Source organism: Talpa occidentalis, unplaced genomic scaffold (genome assembly GCF_014898055.3).
Source record: "Talpa occidentalis isolate TD23 unplaced genomic scaffold, MPIMG_talOcc4v2.1 talOcc4.15, whole genome shotgun sequence".
NCBI lineage: Eukaryota > Metazoa > Chordata > Mammalia > Eulipotyphla > Talpidae > Talpa > Talpa occidentalis.
The window spans coordinates 41,235,758-41,254,164 of NW_023601543.1; the positions used below are offsets into that span (position 1 = coordinate 41,235,758).

At 34.7% G+C, this 18,407-nt stretch overlaps 1 protein-coding gene across 1 annotated transcript in view; it reads left to right on the forward strand.

The window, feature by feature from the left end:
* BRWD3 (bromodomain and WD repeat domain containing 3) overlaps positions 1–18,407 on the forward strand; it is a 154,238-nt gene that overhangs the window by 11,892 nt on the left and 123,939 nt on the right. The window contains 2 exon segments of the mRNA XM_054695885.1: positions 495–645; positions 4,691–4,789. Of these exon segments, the coding sequence (XP_054551860.1) occupies positions 495–645; positions 4,691–4,789 (250 nt within the window).

Sequence of the window (18,407 nt, forward strand, 5' to 3'; positions counted from 1 at the left end):
TTTTTAAAGATTTATTTATTTATGCATAGAAGAACTGGGGTGTAGGCCAGAGGTGTGGGGCATGAGAGGATTCACCAGAGACAGAGTGGGGAGCAGAACAGGCAGAATAGATCCTCTGATTCTTGATCATTTCATTATTACTACTGAATAAATCAAGTATTAGAATCATCATCTTTGTACTTATAGGGTTTTAGGCATGCTTACTTTAGCTTTTGTAACACTTATTTCATAAGAATGACAGATAAATGTTTTAAATCAAGCCATGTAAAAGTAAGAGTGCCACATCATTTAAATGTTACCATATCATTTAAATGTACATAATTTTTGTAGTTGTTTCTTAAATTTGGCTTAAGTATTACATATTCATAATGTTACTTTATTTTTTCTGTAATTTAAAATTATTGTTTGATCCATTTTGGATGGAACAATTTGATAATGGTCTAGATTTTCTTTAACCAAATTTGTTTTTAATGTACTTTATTTATGCTTTTTAGGTGGCAGCCAATGCACACATTCCTCCAGACTACCTCCTTAAAATTTGTGAGCGGATTGGTCCCTTACTAGATAAGGAGATCCCTCAGAGTGTTCCTGGGGTACAGACATTACTAGGCGTTGGTCGGCAATCTCTGTTACGGGATGCCAAAGGTAAGATTTTCACAACTTTGAGAGGCAGGAGTGGGAAGTAGAATATTTTTACATTAAGTAAATGTTCCCATAGTTTTCTAAATAATATCTTTCTTCTACTTTTTCTATCTTGCCAATATTTTTTAAATTTTCTTGGCCTGTAAGTTTTTAGAGTCCTTTTTCTGTAAAAACTGTCAGTATCATATTTTTCTTTTTCCTTCTGGCTTATTTCACTGAGCATAATTCCTTCTAGTTCCATCTACATTGCGGCGGATGACATGAATTTATTGTTTTTGATTGCTGAATAATAACATTGTGTATATATGCCACATCTTCTTGATCCAGTCATCTATTTTTGGGCATTTGGGTTGTGTCCAGGTTTTACCTATTGTAAGTAGTGCTGCAGTAAACATAGATGTATAGGTGTTCTTTTGAATTAATGTTTTTGTGTCCTTTGGGTAGATGCCTAGTAGTGGAATTGCCGGGTCGTATGGTCGCTCCATTTTTAGTAGGATCCACTATGATAGGAAACATTTCATTCTCAAAAAAAAAAAAGTTTAGATTTTTTCCCCCAATGTGGTCAGAGTTTACCTAAGTATAGCATGCAAGTGGAAAAATAGGGGACAGAAATCAGGTATTGGCAGCTTTTCCATTTTCACTTGTATGTGATTTTTTTTTTTTTAAGATTTATTCATTTATACAAGAACTGGGGTACAGGTCAGATACACGGGAGGGTGAGAGACTTCACCAGAGACAGAACAGTGAGCAGAACAGTTAGACGGACCAACGATACTGCTGAGCGAAGCAGTGGGCGAGGCAGGAGAGGTCTGCCACACCATGTGGGTTTCTCCCTGGCCATCCAGGAATGGAAACCACGCTGCAGAGGCTGTGGACAGCTTCACAGCACTGCGCTCAACCTTCTGTGCCACCGGGGAGGCCCCTGTGTTTGAATTTTTAATATAAATGCAGGGACATAAAGCATGAATATAAGTCAAGATATTTCAATGAACAGGTTTCAGCAGTTCAACTTTATAAGAATCATAAATAAACCTTTATTTTTTTCTGAAAATGAAAACTGTCAGTATCATAGATGTAAAGAATATAAAATCTTATAATCTTGTGGAATATAAAATTTTGTAATTTTGTGGAATAGAGATCTCAAAAGATCACTGCTTTGATTAGTAGAGTATAAATGCATAAAATAATATTTTATTACACATTATAATCTTAATCTTTGTAAGTCTCGATGTCATCCTAATATCATTTTATAAATATATTTCATACTAGGTGAATGAAAATTATGTGTAAAGTTTTTTGGAAAATATTTGTTTTAATGTTTATCAGTTTGTATTGCATATGAAGCAGTAGCATCGTAGTGTATGGGAATTATTTTCCTCAGTTGCACACATAAGTTATGGTTGTTCTAAACCAGTATACATAGTTTGGAGGGGAAGGCTAAACAATAGCATCAACCATGTTATTGAATGTAAGAATTTTTATTAAAAATATTAAAAATAAGGGCCTTCCCTGGTGGTGCAGTGGTTGAGCGCTTGGCTGCAAGGCTGCCTGCAGCCTCTGCAGCGCCAGTTCCATACCCGGCCGTTGGCGAGGGTCCCACATGGCGCGCTACAGACCTCTCCTGCTGTGCCTGCTGCTCCCCTCAGCAGTGTATTTCGTCAGTCTGCCTGTTCTGTTTCCTGCTCTGGCTCTGGTGAGTTCTCTCACCCTCCCGGGCTTCTGACTGTACCCAGTGTTTGTATAAATAAATAAATAAATCATTTAAAAAAGTGATATTTTTAAAAAAATACTAAAAATTAGATAGCAATGTTAACATAACTCTCATCATTGATGAATGGAAAAATAAAAAGTGACTTTTGGAGATTTCAAAATAAAAGAGGTCAGATAAGAAACCAAGAAAGTACTACACATTGCCATACAGTCAAATTATCATACTTCAGTATTTACATACTTGATAGCAGCATTATTTTTTAAAAAAGATTTATTTATTTATTCAAGCACTGGGTACAGTCAGAAGCATGGGAGGGTGAGAGAATTCACCAGATCCAGAGCGGGGAACAGAACAGGCAGACTGACGAAATACACTGCTGAGGGGAGCAGCGGGCACGGCAGGAGAAGTCTGTCGCGCCATGTGGGATCCTCACCAGTGGGCAGGGATCAAACAGGCGCTGCACAGGCTGCGGGCAGCTTCACAGCCCAGTGATCAACCGCTGCGCCACCAGGGGAGGCCCAGCAGCATTTTTTTTTTACTGAACTCTGTTCAGCTACATTTAGGAGCACATCAAAACAAAATATGCATTTATCAATCAAGATCCAAATGAAGGAAAACAAACACAAAGTCTCTAAATTGAACACTAAAAGTAGATGAACATTTGTGCAGAATGAATCAATATCTGCATTCTTGGACTGTTTTATTCTGTTCCAGTAAAAGTGTAAATTCAGATTATCAATTGTGTATTTTTGGAGGATTTTAGTTTTACCAACTCTTAATTGTGCTGTGTTCTTGGAACAAAGAAGGTCATAATAAATTCTTCTACACAATGAACTTTAAGTACAGTTGAAAATAAATATACTCCATGTAAACAAACACATACATATGCACAAAATGAAAGAAATTTTTATCTTTAAACAGTCAGTGCTTCCAAAAGCACATTTTATCTTCTCTCCCCTTAGTCTCTGTCTCCATTACATAATCATTCCTTTTTTCTGTCATGTCCTCTCTGTGTCTTCTGTTATCTCTTGAATGGTCTCTCTTTCTGATCTCTTTCAGACTGTGTAATTCTCTGACCACTAACAGCAGCTTGTATTGCTTGAAAATGTTTAAACAAAAACATTACCCCATCAGTGACAGTTCAATAATAGTTTCTGTATAGTGCTGTTTTTCAACTTTTATAAATTGCCCCCAAAGTTACATAAAAGCCTCTTAAAAATATAAGGTAATATTTTAGTATAATAAATACTTCAAGTATAGCAAACAGTTAATTTCTGTGTTAATTTTATTAGCATAATGCTTTAAAAATTTCAATTCATGTCTTCCCTAGTGGCCTAGGGGTTGTCTCATAAATAAAAAAAAATTAAATAAAAATTTCAATGCACAAATGTAAATATTTGCATAAATAATACCTGATTTTAAACATCTAAAGAACTGGGGTATGGGCCAGAGGTGTGGGGGTGGGAGTGAGAGGATTTACCAGAGACAAAGTGGAGAGGAGAACAGGCAGATTTACTGAAATAAACTGCTAGGGGGAGCAACGAGTGAGACAGGAGATGTCTGCTGCATGCTATGTGGGTTAGCTGCATGCTATGTGGGTTAGCTCCCTGTCCCGGGATTGAATTAAGGCCCTTGCAGTGATAACACTGAGACTTAACCCCTAGGCCATGAAGGAGGCACTAAACATCTAATTTTATAATGTAAGAAAATATTTCAATTCAGTTAATTTGGAAGTTTTTAGGAGAGTGGTAGAATGTTTTTGTTTCAAAGTTGAATTTTTAGGAATATTTTATATTTGCTTGATTTTTTTTACATAAATAAAACTATTTATAGTCTGTTATAATTTTGTAAGCAGTTTTGTTACTAGTTATACACAGTAGGCAGGTACTCCATAACAGAACCATGTACCAAGGATAAATGTGTATGAATTTTACTTAGAATGCTGACACTATAGTTGTTTCCTTGCTTATATAGTTTTATATGAGTAGACATGTATAAGCCTAAAGATCTAGAACCAAAATAAATTTAAAACCTTAATCTATGATATATTTAAATGAGATTCATATATATATATATATATATATATATATATATAAAATAAAAGCTTCAGTTCTGGATCAACACAGAATTAAAATATTTTGATGATATATTAAGGTATTGGTGCCTAACAGTGATAATTTAGTTTGTAGCATGGTTAAATATATATGTGTGTTATTTTTTGTGTTTTTAATAATTAGAAGTGTATTTTAGGAAATGATGTTGAAAAGAAACATCTGACTCTAAGGTAGTCAGGAAAACTGTTCTATTTCTTTACTAACTATTGATCTTTTTGCATAGACTGTAAGAATACACTATGGAATGGGTCTGCATTTGCAGCTCTACATAGAGGCAGACCTCCAGAACTACCTGTAAATTACGTGAAACCTCCAAATGTGGGTGAGTAATGTCCATGTGAGTTTATAAACATAAAATTCTTGATTTGTTCCTTCCTGAACTTGTAATAAAGCCAAAAATAGGTACCAGAATTAAATTTCAAGTATAAACAAATTTCGTTTATTTTTGAGGAGTTTCATGTTTGTTCCAGATTTTAAAGCAAACATAATCATGGTTTTGTAAAAGGTGAACCTTTTTTTCTTTATTTCTTTTTTTTCCTTTTGTAGCAGAGGCATTTTCTTTTTTTATATACTACAGATGTTTTTAACCATACGGATGTCTGTTTACATATCTATGTGCTGAAATTTTTCAAAGATTATACAGGAAACTGTAAAGAGAAATTTCAAAAGGGAATAAAAGTGTATTCTGCTTATATCTGCTTCTAAACTTAAAACAATGTAATAAAATTTTCATATGTCTTTATTAAAACAAAAAAGTCACCCTTCCCACTTTTAGTTTACTAAAATTTCTTGTTTCTTTCATATTATTTTTTGGACATCTCTGACCAGACCATTATGAAGAAATATTAGTAGTGGCTCCCAAGAAGATCTAGCTATAAAACTGTTCATAGTTACATTAACTTTTACAAAATATGAACAAAAGCGAGCTACTAGATGAATAATTGCCCCTCTACTTCCATGTTTTCTCAGAACTCTAAAATTTTTAAAAATTACATTTTATATATTATCTAGTACCTAGAGAATATGCTTAAATTCAAATTGAAAAGAGTACTTTTTTAAGGTATACTATTTTATGTAATAATTAGGACTTACTTAGCTCCGGAGGATAATAAATTTAAATAGAAATAATTTTAAAAGATACTTAGAAACAGTGAAAGGTTCATATGGTTTATTAAGAGAAATTGGACACTGATATAAATTGCTTACAATACTTTTTCATGCTTACAATACTTTTCCACTAACTTTCTGACATTGGTATTTCATTTTCTGGAGTTAACATACAGAATATTCCAATCATTTTTCATTATTTATTACTAATTTATTGCATCAAAATGAGGTAGGTTTTGTTATTCATGCATTTATGTATTTATGATCAAAACATTTTCAGACTATTAAAATTTTTTAATTTTTACTTTTTTAAAATTGCATACTTTTGATTGAAGTAACATTGATTTACAACACTGTATATGATTTAGGGATATCAGTTCACACCTCTTCAGATGTATGTTACCCCGCCACGCTCACTGACAATGTACCCATAATCCACCACAAGCCATTGCATCCACCCCCCCCCCCCATTTTGCTCCCCACCCTACACTCTCCAACTCTGGTAGCCCTGATCTTGCAGTCAGATATCTAGGGCTTATTATGCTGTTCCTTTGTTTATATTCTTTATATTCCACATATAAGTGAAAACATCTGATATTTGTCTTTCTCCTTCTGACTTAATTTTGCTTAGCATAATCCCCTTCACTCCCTTCCATATTATTGCAAATCACAAGAGTTCATCTTTTTATTGTAGCTGAGTAGCAGTCCATAGTGTGTATCTATCACATCTTTATCCACTCATCTGTCTCTTGGCATTTAGGTTGTTTCATTAACTTAGCCTTTGTAAATGATGTTGAAGTATACATGGGCATGTGCATATTTATTCAAATTAGTGTTTTTGTATTCTTCAAATAGATACCCTAGAGAGATTGATGAATCACATGGCAGATCTGTTTTTACTATTTTGAGAAATTGCCATATTTATTGTTTTCCATAGAGGAAAAAGTATATAAGGGTTCCTTTTTTCTCTATATCTTTGCCAGCTCTTGCTTCTGGTCTTTTTGATACTAGCCTCATGGGTGTGAGGGGATGTTTGATTGTGGTTTTTATTTGCATTTACCTGATAAGTGATGATGAGCCTTTGTATATGTGCCTGTTGGTCATCTGTAAGTCTTCTTTGGAAAAGTGTCTGTTTAACTCTTCTGTCCATTTTTTCAATGGGTTGTTTTTGTTGAGCTGTGTAAGTTCTTTGTAGATCTTGGATATTAGCCTCTTGTCATTTGTATGGTGTGTAAACATTTTTTTGCCTTTCGGTAGGGTATCTTCATTTCAGTGATAGTTTCTTTTGCTCTGCAAAGCTTCTTGGTTTTATATATAGTCCCATTTATATATTTTTGCTTTGGTTTCTTTTGCCATTGGATTTCAGTCCCCAAAGATATCCCTGGAGCCAATGTTGTGGAATGTTTTGCTTATGTTTCCTTCTACATATTTTATTGTTTCAGATCTTACATTCACTTTTATCTCTTTTGAGTTAACCTTTGTTTGTGGTGTGAGATAGTGGCCAATTTTCCTGTGTTTACATATGTTTTTCCAGCATCATTTTCTCTTTCCATTTCTTGTGTTCTGTTTTTTTTTTTTTTAGTATCTTAGAGTTTTCATTGTACAGTTCTTTTACCTCCTTTGTTAGGTTTATTCCTAGGTATATCATTCTTTGTGATTGTAAATATGATTGTTCTCTTGGTTTCTTTCTCTTTTGGTTCACTGTTTGCATATAGGAAGACAACAGATTTTAGTGTATTAATTTTGTGTCCTGCCATTTCACTCTCCTGATATATACTGTTTCTAGTGATAAATGTTTTTTAGTGGATTCTTTAGATTTTTCTTATATATTGTTATGTCACCTGCAAATAGTGATAGTACTAGTACTTTTACAATTTGAAATCCTTTTATATCTTTCTTTTGTCTAATTACTCTAGCCAGGACTTCCAATACTATGTTATATAGTGGTGAAATTGGACATCCCTGTCATGCACCTTACCTTAGAGGAAATCCTTTCAGTGTTTCACCACTGAATTTAATGTTAGCTATGGGTTTGTCATATATGGCCTTTATTATATTGAGGTGTGGTACTTGTATTCCCATTTCATCAAATTTTTATTATAAATGGATTCTTCATCTTGTCAAATACCTTCTCTGCATCTGTTGATATGATTATATGGCTTTATTCTTTCCTTTTGTTGATGTGGTGAATCATACTGAATGATTTGGGGATGTTGAACTATCCTTATACACAGTATTCTTTACTAAATGTATTTTTGAATATGGTTTGCTAGGATTTTATTGATGCTTTTTACATCTCTGTTCTCCAGGGATATTGATTTGTAGTTTTTATCCTTGTCACCTTTCGTATCAGAATAATGTTGGCCTCATTAATTTTATTTGGAAGCATTCACTGTTCTTCATTTTTTTTTTTGAGAAGTTTGTGAACCATAGATATTGTTTCGACTTTGATTTGTTAGAATTTAGAAACGGAGTGATTTGATTTGGACATAGGCTTTTTTTATTTTTTTGGAAAGAGTGTGGTGGTGTCCCCTACTGCTGTTGTGTTGGCGTATCTGTTTTTATGGTTTTTTAAATAGTTTTTGTGTTTTGATGCTCCTTCATTTAACACACACACACACACCACACACACACACACAGATCCCTTAATCAGTATATATCTTTATCCCTGCCTCTTGTTTTCTTTTAACCTGGATATCTATTTTATTTTATATAAATATTGCTATCCCTGCCTTTTTTGAGTATCACTTACTTTCAGGATTGTTTTCCAGCCATTTACTTTGAGTCAGTGTTTATCTTAGAAGCTCAGATTGGAGACAGCAAAAAGTTGGGTTTTGTTAGATCAAACCAGTCACTCTGTTTTGATTGTGAATTCAGTCCATTTATTACCTTTAGAGTGATTATTGATATATAGGTACTTGCTGTTCCCGTTTTGCATTTAGTTTTTGACTTTTATCTTTTCCCAAGTTATTTTGAAAGTATCTGACTTTCCCCATTGAATTATCTTGGCACAGTGGTTGAAAGTTAATTGTATATGTATGGGTGTATTAAGTGGGCTCTGCTATACAAGTCCTCCAAACTTGCTCTTGGTTTTTCAAAATTGTTTTGGCTTTTCTAATTCCTAGCATTTTCATATAAATTTTAGATTTCTTAATTTCCACAGAAAAGCAACTGGGGGTTTTGCTTGGGATTACATTGAGTCTGAAGAGCAGAATGGAGAATTCACATCTTAACACGTAGCCTTCTAATCCAGGAACACAGTGTGATTCTCACATTTGTTTAGGTTTTAATTTCTAACTTCAGTGTTGTAGTTTTCACTGTACAACTCTGGAACATTCACTGGTATTTTCTCCTAAGGATTTCATGGTTTTTGGTGCTATAGTGTATATTTTTAAATTTCAGTTTCCACTTTTTTGTTGCTAGTAAACAAAGTTTTTTTTTTATATTGACTCTGCAAAATTCACTAACCAGATTTCTACTAGTGTTTTGTTTTTGTTTGTTGCTTATTTTTTTGAGATTATTTACAAGTTAATATTGTCTGTGAATAAAAACAGGAGTAGTTATTTCTTTCTAATCGTGTGCCTATATTAATTTTTCCCTGCATTATTGAAGTGCGGGTGTCTCTACTAAAATGATGAAATCAAAGTGGTTTAGACTGGTGTGGGGTCAAGCAGGAACAGGTAGGCATGCAGGTTCATTGTTGATTGGGGCAAATGGATAAAGGAATCTTTGAGCTTTGGGTAGATTTGACAGGCCTTTAAAGCTCAAGCAAGGAACTGGGTACAGGCAGACCAGCAGTTATGGAGGAATGCATGAGGGGGGCTGGGATGCAGGCAGCAGCCAAGCCCCCGCCCCCCACCGCAGCCCCTGCTATCTCCCTGCTTCCCTTCTCTCTCTTAGTCTTGAGATCTTGTGCTCTGTGGCTTCTCAGCCCTGTTGTCCAGGTGCTCTAGCTCCCAAGTACCCTCCATTAAACCTTATCATGTTTGGTCAGTGAAACCTGGGGGGAAAGCAAGGCCGCATATGGTGGCTGTAGAGGCTAGTGGAAGGAAGGGGAAAAAGAGCCTGAGCCACCCATTTCCCCCTACAACTGGATATCCTTGCCTTATTCCTCATCTTAGGGGGAAATAGGCAATCTTTCAGTATTAAATATGAGTGTAGATGCCCATTCTTAGTTTGAAAATGTTCTGTTCGTACTTGTATGGAATTTTTATCATAAATAGATATGTCCTGCTTTTAATTTCTATCCAGTATATTTGGAATTATGCTTTTTTTAAAAGTTATATACTTTAAATTTTTAAAATTAAAAAAATCACATTAGGCCCCCCCCGGTGGCCTAGGGGTTAAGGCTCAGCACAATCACGCTATTGCAGCTGTGGCCTGAGTTACATCCCCTGCCTGGGAGCTAACCCGCATGGCGCAACAGACCTCTTCTGTTCCACCTGCTGCTCCCTTTAGCAGTGTATTTCAGCCAGTCTGCCTGTTCTGCTCCCCACTCTTTCACTATAGAATCCTTTCTCTCTCTCTTTCTCTCTCTCTCTCTCTCTCTCTCACACACACACACACACACACACACACACACTCATATCTGGCCTACACCCCATATCTTGTACGCAAACTAAATAAATCTTAAAAAATAAATAGCACATTATAACATTATGTAAGTTTCAGGTGTGTATCATTATAAATCAATATCCTGTAATACCACTTATTTGGGGGGTCTCATTTTAAGTGATATTTTATGTAGAATAGTGCTACCCAGTTGTGCTTTGTGCAATAGTGGAGATGTTATATCTATGCTATTCAAAACAGTAGTCACTAGTCACATGGGAACTAGTAAGCTGCTCTCTGTATAGGTGCATAATTTGGTAATGCATTGAATAATGATTCATTTTACAAATTTGACTTTTAATGTTTCCTCTTTTTGCTTTTAGAAATTACCCTTAGCTTTTTCTATTTTGAGTTTAGTAATTCACTGTGAAGATCACATTGTACCACTTTTTTATTTTTTACATTTTATTTTATTTATTTTTATTTTTATTTATTTATACAAGCACTGGGTACAGTCAGAAGTACGGGAGGGTGAGAGAATTCACCAGAGCCAGAGCGGGGAGCAGAGCAGGCAGACTGAAGTACACTGCTGAGGGGAGCAGCAGGCGGCAGGAGAGGTCTGCACGCCATGTGGGACCCTCCTCCGGTGGCCCGGAGTAGCTGGGGATTGAACTGGTGCTGCAGAGGCTGCGGGCAGCTTCACAACCCAGTGCCCAACCACTGCGCCACCGGGGAGGCCCTATTTTTTACATTTTAAAAGGACAGGTTTATTAGGAAAAGGAGAAGGGAAAAAAAAGAGGCACCTTTATAGACAAAGGTGGGGAGAGAGCTCATGCCACCTTTTTCTAATGAAACCTTTATAATTGCCTTGGCCAAAAACAGTAAAATTCTGACTTTGTTGCTGTTCTGTACTATGTTGAATTGTTTATTCAAATGATCCTATCGTTTGTGCAGTTAATCAACAATTTTATTTAGTACTTTAATGAAATATGTATATACTGAAGTTCGCCAAGGGCAAATTTCCAAATTTCTGTAGGACAAGAATAAAAATGGCTGTGATGTTTACATTATTACAGGACTAAGCTCCAGTCATACCATTTCATTAACTGTATGCTTGATTAATCAAGTTGGTTTTTTGCATGGTGCCAAAATTAAAGAAGAAAAGTGAAATAAATTCAAAACAGTATTAATATCTAATGCCACTCAAGGAAATCCTGGGGCATATGTAATATCTGTAGTATAGTTTGAGGTCTTGCACTATAATCATTAAGTGATTTCTTCATCTATTTAAAGATTAATATTTGTTTTGGAAACTAGTTTGGAAAAACTAGTATTGTAGTTGCCCATTATAGAAAAATTGTCCTAATTACCATTTTCACAAAATTATCCATGGAATGGCAGAAGAATGCCTTGCTCATACTAGTTTGAGACTGACATACCCAAGGAATAAATGTTTGTACTTACATTTCTAAATAGAGTTTTAAAACCATTTTCTGCCTTTTAACTTTAGTAAAATTGACATATAGCAGTGTGCCCCATAATTTACATAGTAGGCCTGTAATTTACACTGTATACAACTCCTGAGGCTTGCATTAACCTAAAGCCAAATTAATATTTACATGTTGTCATAAGCTTCCATTTAGCATTGATTGGCTCTTGACTTATTGGCCTTTGTATGGTTATATGTCACACTTAATGCCAGAATTAAGTTGGAGCTGGTAAACCTGTTCCTTATTAATATGTAAATATAAATTGAAAGAAAGTAGTCTAAATTAACTTGTTTAATTGACTGAGATGACTGGGTTTCTGCCAGGAATATTTGCCATTCCCCCTCATTAATTTTATGTAGTTCTTATACTTCCTGGGCTTTACTATTTGTTGCTTGCGTCCCTCCACTTACCACCTTCCTCTTTTTTGTACTCAATTGTGCATGAAACAAGTTGCTTCTAAGTCATTATTTTTATGTATTTGTAGAAGAGCAGGGCATTCTTATCATATCTGAAAGCAATTAGAATAGAAGGTAAGCTCAGAATCTTACATGTGCTACATTGTGAGTGCTCACTAAATATTAAATAGAAGTGCTGTAATTGCTGCCACATGGAAATGGAAGCATCCCCTTCAAAGGTACTTATATGGTTTTATACTAATATGAGTTTTTAGCCCCTTTTTCTCTATTTCTGGAATCAATAATGTATTAATACTAGGATTAATACTTTTAGTTATTATACAAGTCTTAGTGTTATTGTGCAAAATACAATGAAAAAAGAATTTTTGTTTAATCCTACTATGAACAATTTTCCTTCCCTTGAGCTTTTTCTTTCAACATACACCAAAGTATTCTAAAATAATCCGTTAGCATTTGTTCTATACAATTTATTCAGTACCTTATAAAAACAGAACTTTATAGTTTGAAAAGGGAAATTGTAAATCAGTTCCAGATTTGTGTGTAAGAAAAGGCAGTCTAAATTATATGTATAATAACCAAATCAGGTTAAATGGATTAGAAGATAGTAAAATATTTAGGATATTTATTTCCAAGTTATAGTAAGTGAACTTTGTAGAAAGGATGAATGGATTTAGAAATAGTGTTTCTGGGGGCCTCCCTGGTGGTACAAAGGGTTAAGTCTCAGGACTTGAAGCTATCAGCAGCCAGTGCAGTATGAGTTTGATCTGAGGCCCAGGAGCTAACCCACATGGCACAGCCCACCTCTCCTGTCTGGCCTGCTGCTCCCCTCAGCAGTGTATTTCAATCTGCCTGTTCTGCTCTCCACTCTGTCTCTGGAGAATCCTCTCACCTTCCTCCCCACCCCACACCTCTGGTCTGTACCCCAGCTCTTGTATGCATAAATAAATAAATATTTTTAAAAAAAGATATAGTGTTTCTTTGCCATATCTCACTATTATCCAAGCAGTAAGACACTCTGAGCTTATAGGATGTATTAGTAGTATTGTACTGTGGATGGGTGTTATGATATGGGAGTATGATTAGCTTCAAAGACTGTAAAGCTGTTACTCTGTGTGGCTGCATTTTCAGAGACATAATTTGATCCTTGGTAACATCAAATACATCGGAGAAATAATTCTTTTGTTTTGTGCTTTTATTCAAGGTTTTTAGATTTTATTAAAATTCACTTTGCGTTTTCCTGGCTTCTTTCCAGGCTTTATTTTAATTGTATTTAGTTGTTAGAGCTTGTTGGAAAAACCTCCAACCAAGCTTTCACACAGAAAACAATTATAAAACTACAACTGACACTGAATTTAAGTCACTTTCCAGTGTTCTTGACAGAGAATTTGTTAGTCTGTTATCCTTGCTACTTATAGGAACCAATAATTTCACTGCATTTTAACCAATGATACTATTCTATTTTCTGATTTATTAAAAAAAAATTAAAAATGAAACTTAGAAATGTTGACTAAGTGCCCCCCATTTTTGCAAAAGAGAAAAAGGCTTTAAATATAGTTTGTTTGCTCAAAAACTTTGTATTTGAAGATAATACTGATGGTGCTGGGTGTGGTTTTAAAATTCTGCATCTGAGAACAGAAGTCCTTTCTGCTTTGTTCATATATAGCACAAGGTAAATTATTTAGTAAGCAGTTATTGACTGAGTGTGGTGCTGTTTTTGATTCAGTTTTAAACTTTTGCAAAAAGTACCTCCTCTTCCTGCTTTATCTTCTACCCCACCCTTCCATTCCTGAAGTTTGTTTTTGAGATAGGTGTGTAACTACTCTTTCTTAGAAATTCAAAACTTTTCAGGATTGTTTTGAAGTTGTTTTAGTGGATAATAAAAATATTTCTTCTTGATCCTATAGATATCATATTAGAACATGATGTCCTTTGTCCCTCATTCCCTTCATAAGGCTGACCTAGCAAGGTTGTGTTGCCATTATTTTTTAAAACAGCTAGACCTGATGTTTTCCAAAGCATTATTGGTAACAAGGCATCTTTAAACTCTAGATGTTTATGGCTTCTCAGGATATGAAGTTAACTTGGCCTGTGGTTAAAAGAATTCAGTTTACCTTCAATGCTATTTACGAAATTGGAAGTATTCTATTTATATAATCCGTACTAAAGTTTAAAAAGTTAGAAAATTGCACAAAAACTTCATGAATACTTGGCATGGAATATCATTACATTGTAGGTGGCAGATAAAATCGTTCAAGAGTTATGTAACTCATATTAAAAATAAGATATCAATTTGTACACTTAAGTTTTTTACCTGGGAGCTTGATGCGTAGTTGATGATGTACTCTTTCTTCCACCAGTTATGGTAGTTACCTGGCTTTGGTTAATTACTATATCTTTTAGCATCATTGATCAGATATTTCCTGTGATAGAAGCTGTAGAATTCAGTGATTTACTCCAAATGTTCTAGGCAGTGAAAGTCTCTTGTAGTTAGTAATTTTCTGGTTTGGAGTCAGAAGATTTTTTTTTTTCTAAGGGGGAGAACTTTTGTCAGTACTAACTACTAAATTTGTAGGGTAATTTAAAATAGGTTACTTTGTTGAGAACTCATCTTCAAAAGGTTACCAGGTTAAAAAAAAAAGCTTGTAGTCTGACAAAATCAGATTTTTTGACTTATAGTGAGGGAGTATAGTCATGAGGAACCATGGAAGGCCACTGAATAAGAGAGAAGAAAGTGCCTTTTGTAAATTTTGGTTTACCACTGAAGAATTCTGAGGAGGGTCTAAAGGAAGGCAGATTAATTCTGGTTAGGTGTCTACTTCTGAGCCTTATTGGGTGAAGTGGGGATTAACTAGGGATTGAGTGCTGTCATGAAGCAAGAGGTTTAGGAGCTGTGTAACTCCCTTCAGTAAAAAAACAAAAATAGCAAAGCCAGTCTTGGGGCATCATTGGTAAGAAAGCAGTAATCACTCAAAGAGGGGTTATGATATTTTACAACTGCTGCATTTCTTTGGGAAAGACAATGATTCTTGTAAACATTGTTACTTCCTTTGTCTGACCTTCTAGCTTAATTCATTATAGGGATTTTTTTTTTCCCTTTTTCAGTCCTACCTTGATGTTCTTTCAATTCCAGATAGGGTTTTGCTCTTTCTTTCAATTCCAGATAGGGTTTTGCTATTTCTGCATGTGGTCTTATAAATCTTTTTGAAGCATGTGGTCAGCATAGAATAATTTGTTATTAATTGCACTTAAATGGCTCTTCTGGAGCCATCTTAGTCTGTTGACTTGAAAATTCTTTGTCGGCTAGAAATGTTTTCTGTCACCACTTGAAAGCTCCTTGCCAGCATAAGATACTAGTTTTAATAGAAAAGATTTTTTTTTTTTTACTATAAGGGAATGAATATAATATAGAGGTCCAACAACTCGGATGTGATCATCTTAGAATACTCTGCTCTTGGTGGATTTTCCAGTGAAACCCCATTTAGTAGACATAACAGTCCCTTCTTGATTTTGTTTAGTGTCTTTTGCAGGTGAAGAATATCATGTAGAAATTTTGCTTAAAATTAATTAAAGTTATTTCCTATTTCAGGCTTATAGCAGATGTGCTTTGAGTAATTAAATAACATTGAAAAGTGAGAAGACTATTGAAATAGGATAAAAAAACTTGGAGTGAACCTAGACTTTGTCGTTTATTGGCTCTGTGATGTTAGACAAGACACTTTGTTTCTTTGGGCCTTAATTTCTTCATTTACAATTTGAGGGAAATGCTTTCTGTGAACTCAAATGGATGTCTATGGAATTATTTTATAATTTTTTAATGTTATGCAAATGCAATTTTTAATTATGATATTAGAACATATATGCTCATAATAATGTTGACATTGATCAGAAGTCATAGATCAGACATCTAGTATTTGAATTATCATCATGAAAATTAGCTTATGTGCAACTGTGTTAGGACACTACTTTAATATGTAGATTTAAGTCTTAGAGCTTTGACTCTAAATACAGTGCTCTTCTCACAAATTCTTCCAAAGTAAATGATATATATTTCTTGGTTGCCATAATAGAACTTTTTCAATCATTGTAGGTGCTTTGAGATATTTATATTGTCAAAATTATAGTTTATAGTACTAATACCACTGTTATCAATTTTCAAGTACTTTCCAACCTCATATTTATATTTAGAATCATACTTTTAACATTGTTATGTGTTTTAAATAAATATATCAAAGGGACAGAAGGAATTGGTAAGAGCCATCATTTTATTTTTTTTTAAGATTGATTTATTTATGCATACAAGAGCTGGGATACAGGCCAGAGATGCAGGGGGGTGGTAAGAGGATTCACCAGAGACAAAGCAGGAAACAGAACAGGCAGACTGACTGAAATACACTGCTGAGGGGAGCAGCGGTCAAGACAGGAGAGGTCTGCTTCACCATGTGGGTTTTTCTCTGGTCAGCCAGGGATTGAACTTGTACTGCAGAGGCTGTGGATTGCTTCATAGTACGGTGCTTAACCCCTTGGACCACCAAGGAGTCCCAAGAGCCATCATTTTATTCAATATGCTTTGAATATTGTATCCAACTTGTATCTAGTATTGCCTCTTGAAAAATGAGCTTTGGGAAATGGTGAAATGTACAACCCTCCAAGACTGAACCAGAAAGAAATAAAAAGAAAACCTGAACAGACCAGTCACAAGCAAAGAAATTGAAACACCAATCAAAAGTCTCCTGGATGTACTAGTTTGTTTGACTGTTTGCCAGTTGAAGGGCTCCTGGGTAATTCTAGGTTTTGAATATTACAGTAAAGCCCTTATGAACTTTCATGCATGAATTCAAAGAAATTTTTCGGGTATGTGTGTGTAAATGTAAGCCTTCGTTTCTCTGGGATAAATGCTCAAGAGTACAATTTATGGTTCATATTTTTTTAAGGAACTGCCACTCTTCCAGTGTGGCTATATAGCATTGTGTGTTCCCACCAGCAATGTATATGTGATTCTTTTTTTTCCTACGTCTTTGTCAGCCTTTGGCATTGTCATGATATTTTATTTTAGCTATTTTTATGGGTGTATAGTATGACATATAATTGTGTTTAAATTTGCATTTCCCTGATGCCTACTAATGTTGAACATCTTCATGTCAGCTTATTTACTCTGTTTTTCCTTTTCGTTGAAATGTCTATTTTTCACCCATCTTCTAATGGAATATTTTTTATTTTATTGTTAACCTTTAAGAGTTCTTTTTTATATTAAGATTTAATTATTTATGCATACAAGAACTGGGGTATAAGGTCAGAGCTGTGGGTGGGCGGGTGAGAGGATTTACCAGAGACAGATTGGGGAACAGAACAGGCAGATTAGCTGTAATACACTGCTGAGGGGAGCAGTGGGCAAGTCAGGAGAGGTTTGCTGTGCCATGTGGGTAGCTCCCTGGCCGGGGATTGAAATCATGCTGCAGCGGATCTTCGCAGGTTGTCTCTTAACCCCTTGCGCCACCAGAGAGGCCCAAGAGTTCTTTATGTTTCTAGATACCTGTCTTTTGTTAGATATGCCATTTGCAAATGTTTTCTCCCTGTTTGTAACTCTTCTTTTCATCACATGAATTCACATAGGACTTGACAAACCAAAAATTTTTCATTGTGATGATACTCATTATATCAGTTTTCCCTTTTATGGTACATGCTCTTGTTATCAAGTCTAAGAATTATTTGCCTAGCCACAGATCCTGAAGAATTTCTCCTTTGTATTTTTTTTCTAAATGCATGATAATATTGTTTTACATTTTATATTAGGATCTATTTTGAATTAAATTGTGTCAGGTATGAGGTTTTGGTTGTGGTTTTATCCTTTTCTTTTTTTAACCTATGGTTGTCTAATTGCTCTAGAGCCGTTTGTTGAAAAGGTTATCTTTTCTCTATTGAATTTGATTTGCACTTTTTTCCAATTATCAGTTAAGAATATTTGTGTGGATTTATTCTTGGTCCTTTTCTGTTCATTTGATCCATGTTTTTAACTCCTCATCAATAATCACATTATTTTGATTACTGTAGTGACACAGTAAGCCTTAACACTGAAAAGAATGATCTCTTCCTCCCACTTTACTCCTAATAAAGGTTGTTTTCAATATTCTAGGGCAAGTGCCTTTCCATGTACATTTTACATTAAGCTTGTCAATGTCTGCAAAACCTTTTGAAATAAAGCATATTAACTATATTAGTCAATTTTGAAGAATTGACATACAACTTGTCAAACCTTCCAATCCATGGACATGGTATATTTCTCCATTATTTAAGTCCTTGAATTCTATCATCAGCATTTTTTTTTAAGATTTATTTTATTTATGCATATAATAGCTGGGGTACAGGCCAGAGACATAGA